General features: G+C 37.0%; 1 protein-coding gene across 2 annotated transcripts; it reads right to left on the reverse strand.

Moving 5' to 3' along the window:
• Positions 1 to 4267: 4267 nt before the first annotated feature.
• Positions 4268 to 20669, reverse strand: LOC128238886 (protein O-mannosyl-transferase TMTC1-like). 2 transcript variants are annotated; one of them, XM_052955192.1, is made up of 19 exons: positions 20060 to 20669; positions 19209 to 19386; positions 17185 to 17258; positions 16807 to 16956; positions 15870 to 15921; positions 15677 to 15780; positions 13628 to 13820; positions 13322 to 13434; positions 12923 to 13087; positions 12415 to 12528; positions 12118 to 12261; positions 10943 to 11154; positions 10573 to 10708; positions 9744 to 9891; positions 9357 to 9494; positions 8942 to 9067; positions 8622 to 8699; positions 8065 to 8085; positions 4268 to 5562 (listed from the first exon to the last, which is right to left on the reverse strand). In XM_052955192.1, the coding sequence occupies exons 1-19, from the start codon at positions 20404 to 20406 to the stop codon at positions 5434 to 5436; spliced, it is 2622 nt and encodes an 873-aa protein (XP_052811152.1). In that variant the 5' UTR covers positions 20407 to 20669; the 3' UTR covers positions 4268 to 5433. The 2 variants fall into 2 exon arrangements, with proteins under 2 accessions (XP_052811152.1, XP_052811153.1); XM_052955193.1 differs by lacking the exon at positions 8065 to 8085.
• Positions 20670 to 22501: the final 1832 nt, after the last annotated feature.

Below are 22501 nucleotides of genomic sequence, written 5' to 3' on the forward strand. Positions count from 1 at the left end.
AGTACACGGTCGTTTACAACCTTCAGTGTATATACTCATTATTTCACTGACTGGTGCTTAAACGAGTTATTATAAATACATTTATTATTTCTATTCTTCAAATTCATTATTGAACATTGCTCCATGTTTGAAAAGACGCATTATAATGGAGTGGCAATGGAAGAATGAACGCGTTTTAACAGTTAGACCGACGGAGTCGCCTAAATGACGGGCTCATTTTCATAAATCATGGATACATGTGCTATCACACTAAAATTCAGTCCCGTATTTTAACAATGTATTCGCAATTGACATATAAAGCGCTTGAAGTTTTTGTAAAGGGTGTTCCACTTCTTTTTCGTATCGTATAATGTAGAACGTGTTTGTATTCATTATACATGGTAAACAGTAGAACATAACTGCTTAATAACTTTTGTCAATTTTGAGAAAGAAAAGTGTTCTTGTACTTTTAATGTCTTCGATTGCTAGCTGATTTGAAAGACTTATAATTATGTGACATTTGTTTCATTTCAGAATATGACGACTCCGACTTTATACAAAGAATGCGGAATGGCATTTCAAAATAAAAAAACAACATCTAGCAGACCACGATAGAAGGCATTCTGGTCAATTGCCATCGTTTTTGTGGGAAAGTGTTTACACAGACACAGGTTAGTTTTTAGCTTTTTTTTCACAGAGAAATAGAATATACTAACAGTTATACTTTTATTATGACTCCCGTCGTGTAGAGGTTAAGATTTGCCGTCGTCTGACTGTGTTTTCAACGTTTTTTAGGGGTTGCGTTTTTCACATAATAATGTGATCCATGTTTCAGAAGACAGGGTTTTATGAGTTTTATGGTGCTAATTACACGATCAAGCACTCACTGCGTGGCAGTAATATAGTGTTTTTTTTATAAATTATATTCAATTACTGACATTGCCAACATTTATCGCTAACTTGTGACAGTACATGTCTTTTTTATAGGTGCAGCAATCACGGCGAGACAAAGTTGCACGTTTGCAAATATTGTGGCAAAACTGCTCTTGCAAGACTTGAAGATATACGAAAGACGCGAAAGCGGCCAATTGAAGCTAACCTGTGATGTGTGTGGGTTCAAATTGGGTGACACGACCAATATCAGTGACCAGATTTCTACTAGACACAGGGGAATGACACGTCACAAATGTCTACAGTGTCGCTCAGCATTCAAGTTCAAATCTGGACTCAGCAGGCACGTTAAGGTGAAACACACCTAATCAGGACACATTGAAAGATCACAATGGTCTAGTGCATTCAAGTATGTTGCCGAGTTAAGATAACGTTTTGATGAGTTTAACATTTTATTAAGATAAATAGCAAAACGTACTGTTACCAAATGGTGCTCTTTCAAAATGTTCGTTTGTCTTACAGTACTGAAAAAAACGCTGTTTAAAATTAGTATGAAAACGGATTGAGCATAAAACATTTTCACAAGGTTTAGAGATGCATTGTTGTCATTTTCCCATTGATGTCCTATACACTCTTAACTGCATGTATCTTATATAATTCAGCAAGCTTTGAAACACAATTATTTTGTAATCACATTTAAGCCTTTAGTCTAGAACATTCTAATGTTCCATGCTAAGCTCTAATCTAGATGTTCAAGTCTTAGTCCTAGCCTGTAAGTTGGTATTAAATATTGTGTACTCTCATTCCTCCTTGCTGTTTCCTATCTTACTCCGAGCCTCCATCTTTACAATGAGTTCCTGTCTGTATTGTTCGAACGACCGCAGTTTTACTGATGTAGATCAGATAATATTTGTTCAGACTGAACCAAATAAAAGATTCAGCGTTACCTAAAAGGTATGAACAATATGCTTTAAATGTGGAAATATATATAAACTAATTGTGATGTGCCTATTTTTTTGTTTTATATCACATCAAAATAGGAACATTCATGAAATTTATTATCACCACAAACGGGCCGCTAACTACAGAGATGTTTTATTCGCCGTCAGTCCAGATTATAATTTATAAGTAAACCTATCTTATTTTTTAAGAAATGTATGTATGATTCTTTATTGATCTGCATATTTAAAAGTAATCGAACTTATAATGGCTCTTAAATTATCCCATAGAATATCTTTCAACTCCTCATTAAATATGATTGCTAAATATTTAGTTATTTAGGTGTGCGTTATAATGCAAAACTTATTGATACAACTTAAATAAAAACTAAACACTATACATTCTGACTTCACGAATAGAAAATGCTTATATAACGATTAGTTTGTAAACCGCACTCTACTTTCAAACATAAACTAAAATGACCGTGTACTTTATCATCCTAAAATGTCCGTGTACTTTATCAATTTGGTTTTAGATCATTTTTACCTTGAAATAACTAGAAGTTAAGCAATACACGCTGAAAACTATAAAATACATAAACTTTGCTTAAAATAAGATTTTTGTATGAATTATTTACGGCTTACATGAAGTAACGCGATAGATTTGTCAAAAGCCGTGTACTTTGCCTTAGATTTCAACTCTGAGAAATCAGTTGGTCAAGACTTTCAGGAAAACTTTAGGATATTAGAGAAAGTTCTTTATTACCGTGAATAGAGCTCTTAAATGCGGGGTTTATGGTCTTTATTTCACAAAAATTCTCCAATTATTAAGAAAGTTATCTTTAAAAACCTTACCTGTATCGAGACTTGTTGACATTTGTTGCCGTGCACTTTACAAATAAGTCACGTGGGTTCTCCACCGTGTATACACTAACTTCTCTATTCTCACATAGACCGGGCTTTTCTAATTTGCATATTACCAACCAAGTTTACATCCGGTATGAACGTACTTCCGTTTTATACGGAATATTATTATGAACGTACCTCCGCCGCTGTAGACCTCCGCCGCCTACATGGGACCGTTACACTTCAACCATCAGGAAAGCAGAGCTTTAAAGATTGTTGAAGTTCCAACTTACTATGCCTCACAGGACAGCTGAGCTTTCTAGCAAGTGCATAGAAGTGGAGACTATGAACCCAGATCCGCCGCATACAGTGGACCGTTACACTACCTTCGAGGTCGATCATTATAGTTTATTTGAATGTTTACAAGAACTCAGTTCCTGATGGTCGTATATATTGGCGCCCTACCAAGAATCTAATAATACAGCACATGACGTTTCGTTACCTTTTTAGGGTTGAAAACAATTCTGGATTTAAAAATAACACGTGTTTAGTCAGACCTTGCATTAACTCAGGAATTAGCCAGCAACAAATTTACCAAAATCAATCTCTATTACATGTCGAACATTCAAACATTCGGACACATCCCGCTGGTTTACCACGGCGGAGTATCTTTTTTAAAGGTACTTTAAAATGGCAAATTCGTTTTCCTGGCTGTAATTTGAGGTCAATTTAAGATAACTATGATACCATGTTGACTTAACATTAAGACGATGTGTCGCGTACAGCACTTCTGTGGCTTATACAAGTGTATCGTGGATTTTCTAGACATTTCTTTCAAATTTAACACAGTATTCATCACAAGAAGTCAAGAACCATTGTTTTCGATATTTATTTGTCATTTTCAGTAAACTAAAACAATTGTAATACTTGTGGTACATCGTATCTGGGAGTAAGAGTGCATCTTTAAGCTCAGAATCAAGCCAAAAGTGAATATAAGGTCCATGATCAAAGTCACATACTTAGCTATGTTTTTGAATTTTATTTTTCAATGAAGTGGCCTCACTTCGAAATGTCGAAGCTACAAAATCCCATGTTCTCAGAAGTTCATCACACATTTCTTTACAAAAATTACCTCATTTGGACCCAAAATCTCAGAGTGCGTCACATTTTATAAAGGTAATTTGATCACACGTGTTTTTTACAAAATGCCGAAGTTAAAATTTCTGTAGATACAATTTTTAAAGGATCGGCATTTTTGCTTCTCTGTGAGATGTCAAATCATTGCTCAACATTTTGATCGCATGAAACAACACCATTTTCCATTGGACTATTTACTCGTCATTTTGGAATTAGATGCGGCTCGCCTTAATTGAATTTAGTGATGTACAAATCCGAAACAGAAAAAAAAAACTTCGGCATTTTGAAGGAATACCATCGATATGCTATACATAAATATCATGACGCGGCATTCTTTCATTAAAATTAGTGCTTCGGGATCATCAAACGTAGCAAAATTAGTTTTTAATTATTAAATCGGTGAGCTGACTAAAGCTGCCAATGAACACTATCAATCAAAACGAGACTAGAGTCAATATAAGTTCATACTTCAGAAGAACCCATTCAAGATTTATTTAACAGTGAATACAATATCATATACATGTAACTTGGGACAAATGTCCACAGCCGAAAGAAAATGCGTCCCATATATAAGAACAAGAACAATACAGATGAACACTGAATGTTATATTATTGATTCAAATCATTTTACAATAACATTGATAATATTTTATGTTTTGCATTCAATTAATCATATCTTTTGCCTAGCAACGGTGTAAACAACATTGTCAAATTTCAACAATTCCACCGATTCTAACAACGTGATCAGCATGTGATCAAAAGTGTTTACCATAATGAAAAAATAATAAGTTATATGATAGAGTTATATCTCTTATTATTCTTTACTTGTATCATGCTTTCAAGCTAAAAAAAACATTTATAACATCGACATTAATCATCTTGACCAGTAACCTGTACATTCAACAAGCAACTTCTGGGGAATTCTGAAAGTCGGTCATACTTTTCGTTCAATGTGGGAGTGACTTAATCTACAACGAGGAGTCAGACATTCATTGCTATGGTGCATATCCAAGATAGTTCACACTACAATGAATCTGTCTGGTTCTGCTTTTACTTCGATGCCTCGGCAACTTAACGCCCATGGCATTGATATCAGGGACCAATACATAATATGCATACCCACATATGATATATACCGGTATTTGAACAATTGTAAAATAGGCGTCTCTTAGCTCAGGCTAATAAGGGTTCGACCTAATTCAATCGCACTGCATTCGTTAGAGACATCCCCGGCTCTACTAACGGAACGGGACTGTACGTGATGGTGTAGTGTGGTGAGTTGTGAGTTGTGGTTGTAGTTAGTGATGGATAACTACGGTGCCACTTAAGACTATCATGCCGCTAAGCTAGGCGAGCTTGACAGACATATTTGTTTTATTAATGCCCGGCACCAGGACTCAATCATTACGATAACAACCCAGTCCGCTCCGTCATTCCGCTCGCTCTCAGACAAGACGAGCACCAGAACTACGATAAAAGCTCAACCCGCCCCGCTCACTCTCAGACAAGACGAGTACCAGGACAGGGCCGTAGTGGTTGTGTGACTACGATAACATATCAACCCGCTCCGCCGTCCCGCTCGCTCTCAGACAAGACGTGCGCCAGGAGCCGGTCGTAGTGGTTGTGTGACTGCAGCAACAAATCAGTGCGCCCCGTCTACTCTATGGTTTTCAAGCCGGGCTAGCTTCTCTACGTTGTCTCTTATAATGCTGTTGCCCGGCTCCAGAGCTAGGGCACGTTCGTAGTGTCGGCGGGCTTTCTTCAAATCCCCCTGAAACATTGATAGTATGAGTATTATACACTTTGAGTACACTCACACTGGTTTTGACAGAAACATGTTTCAGGAGCAACGCGAACACTAGGTGATGCAATGACTGCAATCCTTACTAGATTTCATATTTACCAATGAAAATGAAATGGTTTCAAATGTTAGTGCTGAAAACCTATTAAGGAAACGTAACTTTTATGTATCAAGATGTTTTACAATTGACAAAAACAGACTTGATTATAATAAGGCAATTTTAGTGCCATGAAAGGCCTTTTGGATATAGGTTAAGAAGAGAAAATATACCACTAAACTGTAAGTGAACGGTGGGACTATTTCAAAGATAAGTAAAACACATATATCGAAATATTCCTAATAAGAAGTGCAGGAAATGGGTGCAGACACTCGGTGTTGTTGACTAATAAACTTAATAAAGAGAGGAAAGGCTTTGTAGGAGCTATAAAAAAGTGTGGGTGTGGGTGTGTTTGGGGGGGGGGGGTGCAGACATATGAACTATTTAAAAGACTAAAAATAAGGTGAGAAGGTTGTAAAAAACACTGTTAGAATTCAGGAGGAAACCATTTTCTAGGGAACTGAAATCCTAAGACGTTTTATTCATATGTAAAATCTAAGTCAACTACTAAAACATCAATAACGGAGCTGTATAAAACTGAATTGACTTCGGACAGTGAAAAGGCAGAAACACCAGGTCCATTTTTCACCTCAATATTTATAGTTTATATTGAAAATGATTTCCCATAAATTATTATCAATCACTTTCCGGAACGAATGGATTTGAATAATTTTTTGACACTGTTAAAAAGAGTATTGATACTCTCCTAGTTTAAATACTTGTTCGGGTCAAGATGACATCAGTTCGAGGGGTTTTAAGTAAACGAGGATATCTTTCTTCCAAGGGAAGGAAGAGTAAGTGAAAGAGGCTGAAAGAAGTGTACAGTAGGTGAAAGAGGCTGAAGATAGCTTTCTACCAGAAGAAGTGTACAGCTGGTGAAAGAGGCTGAGGACCAGACGAAGGAATAGTAAGTGAAAGAGGCTGAAGATAGCTTTCTACCAGAAGAAGTGAAGATCTGGTGAAAGAGGCTGAAGATAGCTTTCTACCAGAAGAAGTGTAGAGCTAATGAAAGAGGCTGAAGATAGCTTTCTACCAGAAGAAGTGTACAGCTGGTGAAAGAGGCTGGGGACCAGACGAAGGAATAGTAAATGAAAGAGGCTGAAGATAGCTTTCCACCAGAAGAAGTGAAGAGCTGGTGAAAGAGGCTGAAGATAGCTTTCTACCAGAAGAAGTGAAGAGCTGGCGAAAGAGGCTGAAGATAGCTTTCTACCAGAAGAAGTGTACAGCTGGTGAAAGAGGCTGAGGATAGCTATCAGCCCGAAGAAGTGTAGAGCTGGTGAAAGAGGCTGAGGATAGCTTTCTACCAGAAGAAGTGAAGAGCTGGTGAAAGAGGCTGAAGATAGCTTTCTACTAGAAGAAGTGTAGGTCTGATGAAAGAGGCTGCGGATAGCTTTCTACTAGAAGAAGTGTAGGTCTGGTGAAAGAGGCTGAGGATAGCTATCAGCCCGAAGAAGTGTAGAGCTGGTGAAAGAGGCTGAGGATAGCTTTCTACCAGAAGAAGGAAGAGTAAATGAAAGAGGCTGAGGATAGCTTCCCACCAGAAGAAGTGTAGAGCTGGTGAAAGAGGATGTGGATAGCTTTCTACCAGAAGAAATGTAGAGCTGGTGAAAGAGGATGTGGATAGCTTTCTACTAGAAAAAGTGTAGGTCTGATGAAAGAGGCTGAGGATAGCTATCAGCCCGAAGAAGTGTAGAGCTGGTGAGAGAGGCCGAGGATAGCTTTCTACCAGAAGAAGTGAAGAGCTGGTGAAAGAGGCTGAAGATAGCTTTCTACTAGAAGAAGTGTAGGTCTGATGAAAGAGGCTGCGGATAGCTTTCTACCAGAAGAAATGTAGAGCTGGTGAAAGAGGATGTGGATAGCTTTCTACCAGAAGAAATGTAGAGCTGGTGAAAGAGGATGTGGATAGCTTTCTACCAGAAGAAGGAAGAGTAAGTGAAAAAGGCTGAGAATAGCTTTCCACCAGAAGAAGTGTCGAGCTGGCTTCTACCAGAAGAAGTGAAGGGCTGCTGAAAGAGACTGAGGATAGCTTTCCACCAGAAGAAGTGTAGAGCTGGTGAAAGAGGCTGAAGATTTTCTACCAGAAGGAGGAAGAGTAAGTAAAAGAGGCTGAGGATAGCTTTCTACCAGAGGGAGGAGCTGGTGACAGGGGCTAAAGGTAGCTTTTACAAGAAGAATGACGAGCTGTTGAAAAGGCGAAAAAACTGAATGTCTAAATAAAAATATCTTTCTGACTTCAAGAGTTTGTGGAGCTTTTATACTTTTTTTATAACCTAAGCTTTTATCTGTAGCATACATTATCTTTAGAAAAAAAATGAAACAACTTTTTAAAAGCTTGCGTTATGAAAATTAACCATTCCAAGCTTTATACGCCTTACCATGGAAGTTTGCATCACTGCCTAAAAGATTCACGCACAATATCATGGATTATATATTTATTTTATATTATCTAATTTAATATGTTATTATAATACTGCATCGATAAAATATATCACTTAGGCATCCAATGTACAATTAAGCTTGTCATTGTATTGAGCCATCGGCGAAATTGTTGAACTTTGATGCCATACAGTTTTGATATCAATGATCATTTGAAAGGGTATTTCTCTCTGATTACTAAAATTTAAAAGAAAAGCATGAAATACATTATAAATAATGTAATTGCAGTATTGTTTGTGTTGAAGCAGAATCGGTCATTCAATGGCGTATTTGCAATCTTCAGAGACCGAAAAGCTTGTGTGTTATTATACTTTAATATATATTATTTTCGGTATTCATGTATTACCTTTACATATAATTTTTCTGCATTTGGAATCCTCTCAAATGATGCCAAACTATTATGGGGTCACAGTGCATCCAGAACTCACATTACTGCGTATCGATCGAATATTGTGATATTATTAATTACTTAAAGTAAGTTGAATTCGTTACTAACATTCATATGGTAAATAGCGCCGATGTTGCCGAGCGATGAAACGTGGTCAGGAGTGATTCTCAAGACCGATTCAAAATCCTGAAATGTACAAGCATTTCGTTTACAAATAATAAAATGTCCGCATATTCAAGGTTGTTTAAGTTCGTTTTAAGCTTGGGTATTGTATCAATCTATTAATTTATTTCATAAACAAACTTAAGTTTAATATCGAAATAATATCCAATTGACGTATTTGCATGAACTATTCAAAGAAAAGCCCACCAACAGCTCGTACAACGTTGATCGCGTTAAAATTATAATCTAGGAGGAAATATTCCTACCCGGAGCGCTTGTTTGAACTGTTTCAAGTCCTTGAAGTTGGTTCCCCTGTTGTAGAGCATGTCCCCCAGATCGCCTTCCGCCCCGCCCCGGGTTAGGTTGATCGCCCGGGTGAACAGGGAAAGTCCCTGTGGAAACATGTCAGCAGGATTTAAAATTAGTATTCATATATTTGTAACATATGGCTACCACAGCAATTAAATGTATACTATTTTTTGGAACGGAATGCATTTTTGACCATGTTTGATGGAATTTTCATTCTTACATAATAAAAGTACATACTAAATTGACTTATTTGCTATCCATTGTAATTCAATTAAATATTATAAAATAATTCTTTATTTTCAATCTTTACAGGAATACAAAAAACATGAAATGACTACGTCTAGTAGTACCAAATATGTTGAACGGACCTACCTCCTGATATTTACCGAGTCTGCTCTGAACCTTAGCAGCGGTGTCCAACACTTCTACATTCTTTGGCAATTGTACAACAAGATCCGTTAGAATTCGTTCCGCTTCGACCAACTGCTCCTCGGAGGCCAGAATCTTTGCCTGTTAGAAAATATATTTTTTGTTCATATCATTGAAAGAAATAATAAACTACATGAACTATTAATGGAACAAGGCAAATACTTTAACATATTTGTTGACTTATGTGTTTTTTCGTGAACCTTGCCCCGGTTCAAATATAAATGTTCTATGTATTGCTTTCTGCTGTGTTTTAACTTTGTAAAAGACTGCATGACGATGTATATATAGATATAATGGCAATGATGTCAGTCTATGATCTCTGTGACGTACATATCTAAGCATGGCATCAACGGATGCCTCGGAACCCATTCTCGCGACGTTCTTGTAGAGGGTGAGGGCGTCGGTTGTCCGTCCGGTGCCGTAGTAGAGCACCGCCAGCTGTTCCAATGTCGCCGCGTCTCGCCGTATTGAAAGTGCCCTGGGGTTGTAAGAAAACACCGGAAATTATACTAAGACACGATGAATAATAATGGCCTTTGTAGATATCCTAAATACTGTTGAGTGACTGTGTAATATAATGATTTCATTTAGTGCGTACCATTTTTTAACGCTAGGCGGCGTATTGACTTCAACAGACCCATTCGGAGCTCCTCGGCCATTTTTATCGAAAACAACCTCGGTTGTATGCCGGTACATCAGTTGAAGTAGTTCGTAAATGTTTGAATTTCATCTTTTATTAAATGTGGTGTTTTAGAGTTGTATTTATTGATTTAAGTTTAAATTGAATGCCAGTGAAGTGAATCATTGCAAACATCATTAAGATTCCCAAGAGTTAAGTCATAAAGTTTAACTGCTAAATAAAATTACTACGCGATCTACTTGCAGCGGGCTTATACGTACCACTGTTTGAGTATGTAAACCGTCAAAAGTCATCCAAAGTTGTTTTCGATAAAAATGGCTGAGAAGTTCCGAATGCAACAGACCCTTAACACCGGATATTCAATCAGTAATGTCTTAGTTTCTAGACGTAATATATTGTGACTTAATATTGCGACAGAACAACAGGCAACCTGTCCAACTGACCGGACTATATACTCTTGGTGCAATTCAGGGTACTAAATGTCGGTCTTTTAGTGAATAAAGGGGAATCCCAACTAACTGTTTTAGGGCGGCCTCGGCTCCAGCTTTATCACCGGACTTGTGGAGGGCAGAGGCGGCGGACACGAGTGTCCCGGGATCCCCAGGCTCCAGAGAGTGCGCCCTCATGTACAGGCGGGCAGATGCCTCGTGATTGTCTGGTGAACAAAACAATTTAAAATATAATAAAATCAAAACAAAGCGGGTGTGCGTGCTATGTTTATACCAAATGTTTTGGAATACAAAAACTTTAAATAAAACAATAGTTATATAAAGCCGTGTACAATATTCAAACATTCTTCAGAATATGGAGCAACAAAATAAGTGTCCCATATCAGGAGCGGATCCAGGATTTGAAGCACTATGTGGAAGCAACACCTTCTGTTCCTTACCCATTTTATTCATCAGCGCACCATAGTTTAACAGCGCCTCCCGGAAGTCCGGGCTGATGTGAAGTGCGGCATCGAGGGAGTGTTCCGCCTCCTGCAGTCGACCCAGTTCCATCAAGCTGTACCCAAGGGATGTCAGGGCGTCCGGGTTCCCTGGTCCCAGCTCCACCGCCCTCTCTAGCAGCCTGAAACCAGCTTCGCGTTCACCGCGTTTGCTGCACGAAATTATATATCGTTACATGTATACTCTTTATGCATTCAGGAACCTGTAGCATTTTATATAAATGTCCGATACAAGGCACATGACAACTTACACTTTAATAGTGCATGTACGCAATACTACATAACGATACTAGTCTGTGTTGCAGTTGAGTATACCAACAAGCTGTATAGTGAAGACAAAATATAAATTTGAAAACAAAAACTATATAAGAAATACAGAAAGAGTGGCCATTGTTGCTACATGTTTTAAGTTAGCCGCCCTTTTGTATTGTCGCTTTTATTTTTCATCCTGAGTAGACGTTCATTTTCCCTCCCACTCTCTAGATATCTGTGCAAGTTTGTTTATATTATTATAAGAACAGTTTAGGATTCTCATTAACTTTAGTGTTGGAGTTCTATCAATACTATATAACGTTGCTAGTCTGTGTTTCATTGATTACAAAACGAAGCTGTATAGTGAAGAACAAATAAATATTCGGAAACTAAAACTATGAAAGCAAGATAATTTAAAAAGATGAGACAATTTATTAATATTAAAGGTGGGCGTTGTTGCTAGCTATTCATTAGTCTTAAGTTAGCCGCCCTTTTTAATTGACGCTTTTAGTTTTAATCCTGGTTGAGGTTTAAGTTTCCCTGCCACTCTCTAGATGTTTTTTTTCTGTTTGTTTAATACAAGAACAGGTTAGGATTCTCATCAACTCTAGTGTTTAACTTCAATTCATAGATTTGCCCTGTCTTGCACATTGTATTTGCTCCTTAATATATGTATTCTGCTGTTTTATTTGCTTACACTGAGGATAAACGACGGCCCTTTTCATAAGTAGGTGCTTGTGTGTTGTGTAGCTGTATCCTCACTGGTGCAGCCAATCTATTTGGTCAGAAATATTTACCAAACCTAAATCTAGAGAGCCTTTGAATACGCAGGTACGATGCACCATGAGCTGAAGTGTACGTACAACAGAATGTTTCCGAGGTTGATGTGTGCGCCCTGGTGGGAAGGAAGGATACGGATGGCCTCCCGGAAGTGTATCTCTGCCTCCTGTCGATCCTGCAGGTGGACACCAAGGTTGTTTAGGGCGCTGGCGTAGGTTGGATCTAGTCTGAAATAGACGAGTGAAATATAAGTAGAAACTACTCATTTGTCCACGCTGTGGTCAAACAAAATCAACGTCGAAATTGGCAGGGCTTTGATAATCGGTATCAAAGACATTCATTTCATCAGTTGAATGGTGAAATATACATGTATAAATCACCTGATAGCCTCCCTGTAGTGCTGAATAGCCTCATCCCGGCGGCCGGCGTCTTTCAGGAAGTTGCCGTAGTTGTAGTGCACCTTTGCGTTGTGTGGCATCGCCGCCAACCCGGACCTGATTGTAGACAGTGATTTAAATCTATATTCTGAACAGGCAGAAAGAATGGCAGAAGGCGAACTGTAGTATACGTACCAAAAGACATTCAGTTTTAGAACTTAGAACATCGCTTCATAATTAAACATTTGCTGCATGAAACTTACAAAGAAAAGTACGGTCGAAACTCGTTGGTTCGATATCTCATGGCTTGATATCTCATGGCTTGATATCCTCGTTGGCTCGAACCAGATTAAAAGGACCGATTTTTTTACTCTTTGTAACTCTAATAGTTTAAGATCAACACGAGTTAGAATATTCAAATTCTATATCCTTTTTGACAATTTATTCATTTTTGCTAATAGAGATGACTTAGATGGAACGCTTTGAAAACTGCATTCGGTTTGTCGCCTACCTAAAGAGTGTTTCTCTGTCCTTCCAGATCTGATTTTGTGTGAAAGTCTTTGCTGCATGCAGAAGTATCAGCAGCCAGAAACACGTGATCACGTGACGTCGATAGTGCCGCCACTCACGGCACACGTGACACACTCCGGTGGAAACGAGCAGACAGAAGCCGAAACTGTCAATACGAAATAACCAATAAGAATCAGTTATACTTACCTTTGTCTGGTATATCAACCTAAAGCGACGACCTTACTTATGATATGGTTTTAATTAGTCTAATAAACCTGCTAATGAAAGTCTTTATCGCATTTTACATGACCCAAGTTATGTTTCCCCAAATTGCGGCGTCCCATTAAAGCACATCAGCAGGACACTGCCGTTTTATAAAATCGTGTTAAATAATGCTCACCTGGGTATATAGAGTACGCGCTCTGCCAGGACGAAACCGACGGTGAAGAGGATGTTGGACGCCGGAAAGAGGGGCAGTAGGAGCAGCACAACAGACCACAACAACCGCCTCTCCTAAAATAATGAGGTCCATCTAGATCGAATAACCGCCAAATCAAGAATGCACACATAATTATTAATGTTAATTATGATGTTCATTTACTAACGATAAGAATCCATGAATAAAACATGAAAGTCTTGTACATTTTAAGTGTATTTCAGAGTCTTCTCTTGTGTTTTATCTAAACACGGGTACTACTTTCACTACCTTTGTAAATGATACTAGAAGCTTGTAACCAAGGTAACAGCCGATTGTCGCCATGGCGACGGTTACTAGGTTACGCATGTCGGTTAAGGCGTGCACGATCGGGATGGAACCGTGCTGCCAGTCGTAACACAGCCGCGCCGGGGCCAGCAGCAACCACATGTTATACGTCCAGATGTGAGCATGCGTGAACCACCTGACCGGAAATGAAGACAAGGGCTAAGTATAGATTGACATTAGGAACATGTGCACTGCATTTGAATTATATGTTTTTCCATTAGGCATTTTATTTTACATTGTTTGTTTAATTGATTGAATATGTTCGTAGGAGGAGGAAATGAAATAAAAAGTAAAATTTCAAAATCTTGTTTTATTTTTTGGCAGGAAATGAAACATTAGATTATAAGCACAAATTCAGACAAAACCATGAGTCTGAAACCTGTCATTAGATGGCCATGCTAGTGCTTCGGTGGTTGTGGGTCTGAATCCCAAACCAGGGCACTCTTTTCTTCCTAGGTTTATACACAGAAAAAGAAAGTAAAAACTATTCTGAACTTATTATGTGCAGCGTTTTTTGGTATGGCACATACACGGAATATAATAGGTCCGTGGCATCGCCACAAATAAAAGGGTTTAGTCAGAGTGCAAACTGCCAGAGTAATACTTTTCAGGTGGTACCCCATCAAATTTCTTCGTCGTGGACATCATTATATCGATGAATTGAAAGTCTTTGTAGGGAGCACGTTTTTTCCCCCTATTTTAACAGAACCTTCTATGACAATAAATTTTACTCCAAATTGTATCAACACGGAGCCCGGCATGTCATTTGGTATGACGATCTCCCTTCATGTTTACTTGCATTTCCAGCCGTTAGATATCCACATACATTCTTTACATTCAAGTATATTAGAGGGATTGCTTGTGTTGATAATATCAGAGACAGTATCATTTTCTTTTTTTAACAAAATAATTTTCTGTGTTGCTGTCCGAGAAATAGCTAAACTGTAACCAGTCCGCAATGTTTCTTCGATCGATGTTGTCCAATCAAACGCCTGGATACAAGAATCAGCGCTTACGATTGGATGACGACTGGCTATAGAAACGATGAAAAGTTTATGTGGAAGGATGTCCTCCTTTCCTCCGACGTTTTATTTTAAACGGGTTAAATTCGGAGCAGAGGGAATGAAACAGTTTGGGATTTCCAATGATTTTTTCTGAAAACGCGTTTTTTTTGAGCGGCGGCTTAGTTAAACGAACAATAAAAAACAGTGGCCTTACGGTTATATTTAAAAGTGTACCGAATATAATTTGTCAAGACTTATTTGATATTTTTTACATATTTAAGTTGTTTTTGACAGAAAACATGCATGTTGAAACATTTAAATACTTCCGTTTAGGTGCATGCTATTCATAATAAAGATTCTGCTGTGATTTTATGATTCAATGATGCAGGTGAATTATTTAGATAGGCATCTACTAAAAAAACAATTTGAATGTAGTTGAACTAAATTTGCATTAGCAGGTAATTTGATATATTTTACGAGTTACAGACGCTACATCCGTCTTTATTAAAAAAAAGAAAGCATTTATTATAAAGTACAGAAATATATATAGCTAGTATATTTAAGCTAATTAAGTTTGGTAAACCATTGAATATTAGAAATTATTTTCATGATATCGATAATATTGACAACGCGCTCTGTTGTTCTTCCATTTTTAGAAGTGTCCTTTATTATTTTAGTGTTTTATTACTGTTTCCTTTAGTATTTTCTGCGTTATTGTTATGACATACTTATTATTCACATTAAAAATGTTTATACGTTTGTTTAAAGCGCTTTATATTACGCATGAACGCAAACCTCCTTTCATAAGGAAATTAAGATATAAATTGATTCATTCATTGACGTGTATCGTTTTCATTTTGGTGAAATAGAGTGGCTTATCTTAGATTTATTACGTTGATTTACAAAAAGAATTGCATTAAATAACAGAGTAAGATATATTCATAACATGACTGATAACATGAACAACGAACGAGTTGCACGTGCTCACCTTGTCAGCATGCTCGTTGCGAACGCTGCCGGGTTGTCATGCGGCGTGAACGCTGGTAACGTGCCTCCCATTAGATTCACGCGGGCACACAACAGCACAACGGTCTGAAATGAATTTAACGTATTCAAGCATGTATGAAACAAATGTATTTGTTTAAGAATAATAAAAGACGTTGGGATTAAACGTAACTTACGAATATCAAGACAGACGTCAACCTGATGAATGTGTCTGTCTTATCCGTCTTCCTGGAAATGAAAAAAAAAGAAACACACAAACATTAAATTTAATGCTGTAAATAAACGGTTAACAAGACAAAGTATTTAAGCATTTCATATATTTCTGCTTTGAAGGTACGATACCTTTAACTGCAAAGCTTCAAACACAAATAGACCTGGCCCCAATTTCTCGAAACTTCTTAAGTCCCTTATAACAGGATTTACCTAAACTCACTATTTCTGTTGTTCTGAAATATGCATTATATTTACTTCTTTAAGAGTTTTTATAAATTATATAAGAAAATATGTATTCTAATTAGAAAAAAAACATTTTTCATTTATCAAAATCTATTATTAGTATGTATTTTGGCTAATTGAAATAAGCGACTTAAGCCTGTTAAGCTTAAGAAGTTTCGAGAAATTGGGGCCTGTATACCAATACGTTTTTGTTCTAGTTTTCAGTTTTATATCTTGCTCGTGTACCAAAAAGACGTTCAGTTTATACGTAAAAAAATCGTTATAAACGTTTAGCTGGCCGACGTTGAAGCTGCAAACTGATTTACCGTTTTTACAACTTTTTATATTTTGTTCTTGGAATGTGCCAGTTTTTGCTTAAATATCTGCAAACCAGTGATATAAGCCTTCGATCGCAGATTTTCTTATTTCCGTTCGAAAATTATTGTTTATGGCTAAAAGCGTTACTTACGGTTTAAGAAAAATGCACACAACATCATTGACTTAAATATGAAAATCTGCGATCCGATGTTTTGTCAGAAGTCTTATATCACTGATTTTCTTGCACTTTCGCATAAATTGGCTCGTTCGAAGACAAAAAATAAAACAGTTGTCAACATGTTTAATCTGAAAGAGTGCAGCTTTAATGTCAGAAGAAAATAGTTTTATAGTCGTGCGGACCGTGTGTAGTGTCTGTGTAGTTCATAGACTACCATGGTTCCCAGCACCGTGGCTCCCGTCTCCTTGCTCAACATTGCAGCCATCGCGCATACCAGCGCGCCGGCCAGGGACGCCATACCGGAAGGGGAGCAAGGCGAGAACGCAGCGGTTCTGAAATTATGCCATCAAAGAGCCTCAGTGTCTCGTTCCCAATATTTGGATATCGTATGTAAGTAACTGACCAGGAGATCGAAAAAAAATAAATAGAAAGACACGCGCATTTCACTGAAGAGTCTGTGTAAGCAGGCTTATTGTTCTAACGTCATCGTGCAGTTTATATATTCGTTCGTCGTGTTATTGTTGATGGTTGGTGAAGTTGTTCCACTAAAATGTCATTACCTCGTGTACAGTCCGAGAGCGAGGAGGAAGAACGCAGCCGCGAGAACATCCGCCCGACCCACAATACCCGTCACCTGAAACGAGCGCCAGTCAGTACACCGCGGAAAAGCGGTTATTTGGTGGAAAATAAGTGACTGCTTTGGTGTTATTCAAATTTGAAGTTCGAAACGCTTGAAAATGTGGATATTGACGGATAGAGTAGACTTACACGTGCATCATGTCACTGAACACGTGCGGTGGTTCGGTAATCTCCACCTGATAGTTTATGACTGCAGGGCATTTGACTGTTTGGAAACATGTTTCTTTTCTTAATTTTAAAGGGATTCGACAACGATTATAAACATATGTAGAGCTAATTTATGAGTATGTGTCCGACATATTATATTATGGATGACTCATTTTATTTTCACGTTCTCTGTCGTACATCACATTGTCACAGCTGTATCTGAGTAATAAGTGTTGATAAAGCACATTTAGTCATTCATTTTCTTAAAAAGCAAATGAAAAGGTGTCAATGGGCGAGTGTCATTTTATAGTAAATTCAACACATTCATGTTTAAGATGAATTCAAACAACCTTGCATAAAAGATATAAGTTTCAATTTATGATGATAGAAATCATCAAGCGAACTGAATAGACGTGGACGAGACTGGGAAGAATGCCCATAATTTTGTAACAATTAGCATGTAACCAGGTGCGTGACAGACTTGTATTAATGTTACACTTTTTTGATACAGAAATGATATCGTAGATTAAATCAAATTGCTGAAAAAATTGAATCCATCAAATCAGTATCATACTTCTTACTTATAGGAGAAATATAAAAATAATTTGACATCTATAAGAGCTTCATAAGGAACAATTCGGAAATTATGGTGACGTGTGCTCATCAATACAGCAATACGTTCTTGGTAAAAGAAAGAGATAAAAATACCAATGCATAATGGATGCATACATTTATTTTTTATTTTAAAGCTAAGATGACTTTCATTACATCAAGTGGAGCAATAAATCAAATTTGAAGATTGTTTGCCCACATGGGGCTCGCCTTCATTGAAATTCACTCGAGCCCTTTGACACAAGTGGCATGGTGTCGTTATGAATAAGCAGCTTTCATTCACCGCCTTGATCCCCGTCTCTCGACGAGAGTACGACTCACTAAATCCATTCAACTCTGGAGAAATTTGCATGTTAATATTTAATCTGCACTCAGAACGTCTTACGATGCTGTTTTCAATCGGAGGAAATTAGTTGCATTCCTACACATGTATACCCTATTACCCTGTTTCTATTTCTTTTTACATTTTTTTGCAATAGTAGTTTCCGCATTTTGCTGTTGTAGTTCAAAAGAAAGGGTATTTATTTATTTATATTTTCATTCGCGATTAATTGTACAAACTCTCGCTAAAAACGCAAGTATATACATGGTATTATGTAAAATCAAAACCGTGGTAGGCAATATCGATCATGAGTGGTGAAACAAATTGTTGATTTTTTTAAATAAATGTATGTGTTTTCTATAATTGTATACACAATTGTATTAAAGTGACACTATTATTCAAAATCAATACATATACATATATGACAACATACATTTTGAGTGACTAGTAAACCTTTAACTTCTCTCCAAAAATGCATTTATTGAAAATATTAATTACTGATAGCAATATTGTGACCGTGCATTTAATAGCTAAAACGCAAAACTATTAAATAATTGGTGAGTGCCAAAAGGTTTACTGTGATCTACTATCGTCGCATACGGTAGAAATACCGTGCTTTCTGCATATTTCTTTCAAATTAAACTCGGTATCCTTCATCAGAACCATTGTTTTCGACAGTTATTAATCCCATTTGATTATAATAAAACATTTGTATTAATTGTAAAATTAATTGTTTGTGAGTACGAGTGCATCTTTAAGTATATGCTCATGTGTTTTTTCAACAATCCTGACTGGCTGTCACTTATGATCGATAATGAAAGATTAAGTTACTGTTATCAGTTATAACTTTTAACTAGTAGTTACCGCCTCAGCGTGCACAGGGTGGACCGCGAACAGGCAGCCCGCTAGAGCCGAGCACGTCCTTCCCACATGGAGAACGTCGCGACACGTGCGCACGAACATAGACGTCACCAGCACGTGCAGAAACACATTAACCACGTGGAAATAAAAAGGGTCTGGGCCCAGTAATCTGCGGTTTAATCTGAAATAAATCTTCATTTTTAGGTATGTTCCACAACAGCTTAAATTTCTATATTTCATTACATATTTTTGCGGTGAAAATTTCGTATTTTTAATTTGTTTTTTAATAGTTCTGTACGTTAAGATTGATTGATTTCGAATATGTTCGCTGGCGCAAAGGGGAGGACAAAGAATCAACTGTTCTAATGTCCGCAGTATCATAAAATATTCATTATGGCTGGATTTCATTTTCTATTCGTATATTTCCGAACAAATCTAACACTACTATAGATAGATCTTTCATATAATTATGCATTTTATTTTTATGCAATTTTCTGTATGTTTAAAAGAGGAAGACTTATTCAAATCTTGCCTTGATGATTTATCTCATTTTATCGTTTTTGTTACTTTTTCTCATGTTGGTGACAATTACAATCCATTTACGTTTTACGATGCTAGTTTAGTTATGTCGGGTAACAAATACTTTAATTTGCAATGAGAGGAACATTTACCCAGCTTTCTGAACAGTTACCGTGGCGGTTATCAGATCTAAATTTTGTTCATTTTAATGTAAAGGTTCTCGTTATCGTGTTATATACATAGTGTGATAATATTAAATTGCACGTGCATTGCACGTGTGTCGACAAGCAGTTTACTGAAAGTAATTTCAAATTGAACAAAAAATCCGTACTTACCGAAATGTCAGAACTGTGAGAGGTCTGTAAGACTTGTGACTGGTATTGAGAGAAATGCGCCTTCCCCAGAAGTCGTTCTGAAATACGTCACCCAGTGACGTCGCACCGCTCACGTCAGGATTACGTTTAATGGCAAAAACGTCGTCATGCACAAATTCGCCGTTGAGTCCGTTAACGTAACACAATAAAGCCAATAGAGGTGGAAGCATACATTTCCAGTTTTGAATACAAAGCAAGCCCATTTCTTTCCAATTAAACTGAATTACTGAACCACAGAAACTCGCATGTTTGTTGTTTAATCTAATATTATTATTTCTGTCGCTATGATGCTTAACGTGCACTTCCATTTTGGTTCAAAATACGAATAATGTTCAGTGAGTGACAGTTGATGGGCTATCATCCGTTTTAGTATGATGGTATAGATCCAAACGAAGAAGTTAAGCCCGCAATGGTCCGTTCACTCCTTAACACTAACGGACTGAGTGTTTCCAAATGATATAAGAGACAACAGCAAATTTATTTAATTTTATTTAAACACTTTGATCTCCTCTCCAGATAAGACTAATAACCATATTAGACTAGTTCAATTGAAGGTCCACATACATCACGATAAGATGTTCTTGATGCTCTTAGTTTATATCATTGACTCACGGCTTGGGTTAATACAGTTAATATCATATTTTATCAAATGGCTATCGGAGCGTTCTTGTGCCATAGTCTATATACCTGAGAACAGAACAGAAATATAACTGTCCTGTTTTGGCTATGTTTGAGAGATACAATCTCGTAATTAGGATTTACTTAGTCCTAATTAGGAAAAACAATATCCTAATTGTTAGATACCAAGTCCTATAATCAGAAGATAATAAGTCCTAAATAAGTTACAGTACCTTCTATTTAAGATACCTTATTAGGAGAAGAGTTTTGTTTCTAGGCAAAACTAACGTTTGTACCATGCACTTCGGTGATTGGCAGGTAGCTTAGTCTAGATGATACTGCATTGCTAGGCCACTGGGTGATTGTTTCTAAGAGTTTGATAGGACTCGCTCATGTTTAAGTAAAATGATTTATTTTTTTGTATGAAGAAATTAAATGTGGAAGCTCATCAGGAGTGTTAAAACTAAGATACTGGCGGCTGGAACTTGCTAAAATATTGTCTACGATGTCTTCGAATGGCAAGTTATCCTTCTGGTTGTGTATGATTCCTTGTGGGCGAGTGGTTTTGTTGTCAGTATTCTAATTTTGCATTGACTGTACCGGCTTTGGTTCGCTCCACATTATAACCAGAACATTTATTTTAACTTTCAGTGTGTGTTTTTTTCTGCAATTTCGTTATCAAAGAGTTTAATAATAATTAATTAAGTGTTTCCAGATGCATTACTGTTTTTTCCGAGGAAAATATTATGTCGGATGCCAAAATTTAAGGCAGCGTAACAAAGGGTAACACAACCAATGCTTGGTGCGTCTCTGCTTCTGGAAAAGTAGTATTATAAAATAATGAATAAATGAGATGTAGTTCATTGAGCTACAGTGCCAATAAGTGTATTGGCCCAATGCACTAATTACAATAGCAAATACTTACCACACTTCTTAAATATTCATTTTGGTAATCGAATATTCGAACATTCGATCGAAAGAATTACCGAATATTCGTATATCAATTTTGCCATTCGTTTACTTTTTTATATATTTTTTCGTTTACATCCCTAGTATCGGGTAGCACGGACAGTTAACGTTAAAGGGTCGGACATTAAGATCAGTATGTTAATGTCACGAATAATGGAAGTTGTGGGTGTAGCTTGGTCAGCCAGATCGGTTCGGACATTTAGGTCCAATGAGTTAACAGGTGAGCTAGCCATGGTCTAGTATATTGTGATTATATGAGCTGACCCGAGGTTTGTTCCTTTAGTCAATATGCAATCGAAATAACAATCATTTGGTGATATGATTTTTATTATTGGTTGATTTATAATATTAATTAAAACCATTTGTTAAATCCTTTGAAACTAGTTAATTAAATTATGGTATAAAACCTAAACAAAGGCGAACATTTGGCCAATTAAATTTTTATATGAAGCAATAACAAAGTTGCTATACCGACATAGAGTTAAAGTCATACACCGCTTGATTTCTCAAAAAGCGAACAAAGAGAAAGGCGCCTTATTGGGTCCTAAGGATTGAGTGACTCCTAGTAAGGAGAGAATTAATTCAAAAACATGATAGAATGAGGCACTTGGGCGCTTCCTTAATTGGCTAAAAGTTAAACCCGTCTTGTTTAGCGTGTATGGATACGTGCTCTTTGAGAAATGATTTTATATTGCATTTTTATTAAATTATGAAATACACCTCCATTGAATGCAACATATTGTGCTAAACGTGAATGGCCTTTTGCTAATTCTCTATTAACCGTTTGAAATTATAATAAAATGGAGAAATAAAAAA

This window comes from Mya arenaria, chromosome 6 (genome assembly GCF_026914265.1).
Source record: "Mya arenaria isolate MELC-2E11 chromosome 6, ASM2691426v1".
NCBI classification, from domain to species: domain Eukaryota; kingdom Metazoa; phylum Mollusca; class Bivalvia; order Myida; family Myidae; genus Mya; species Mya arenaria.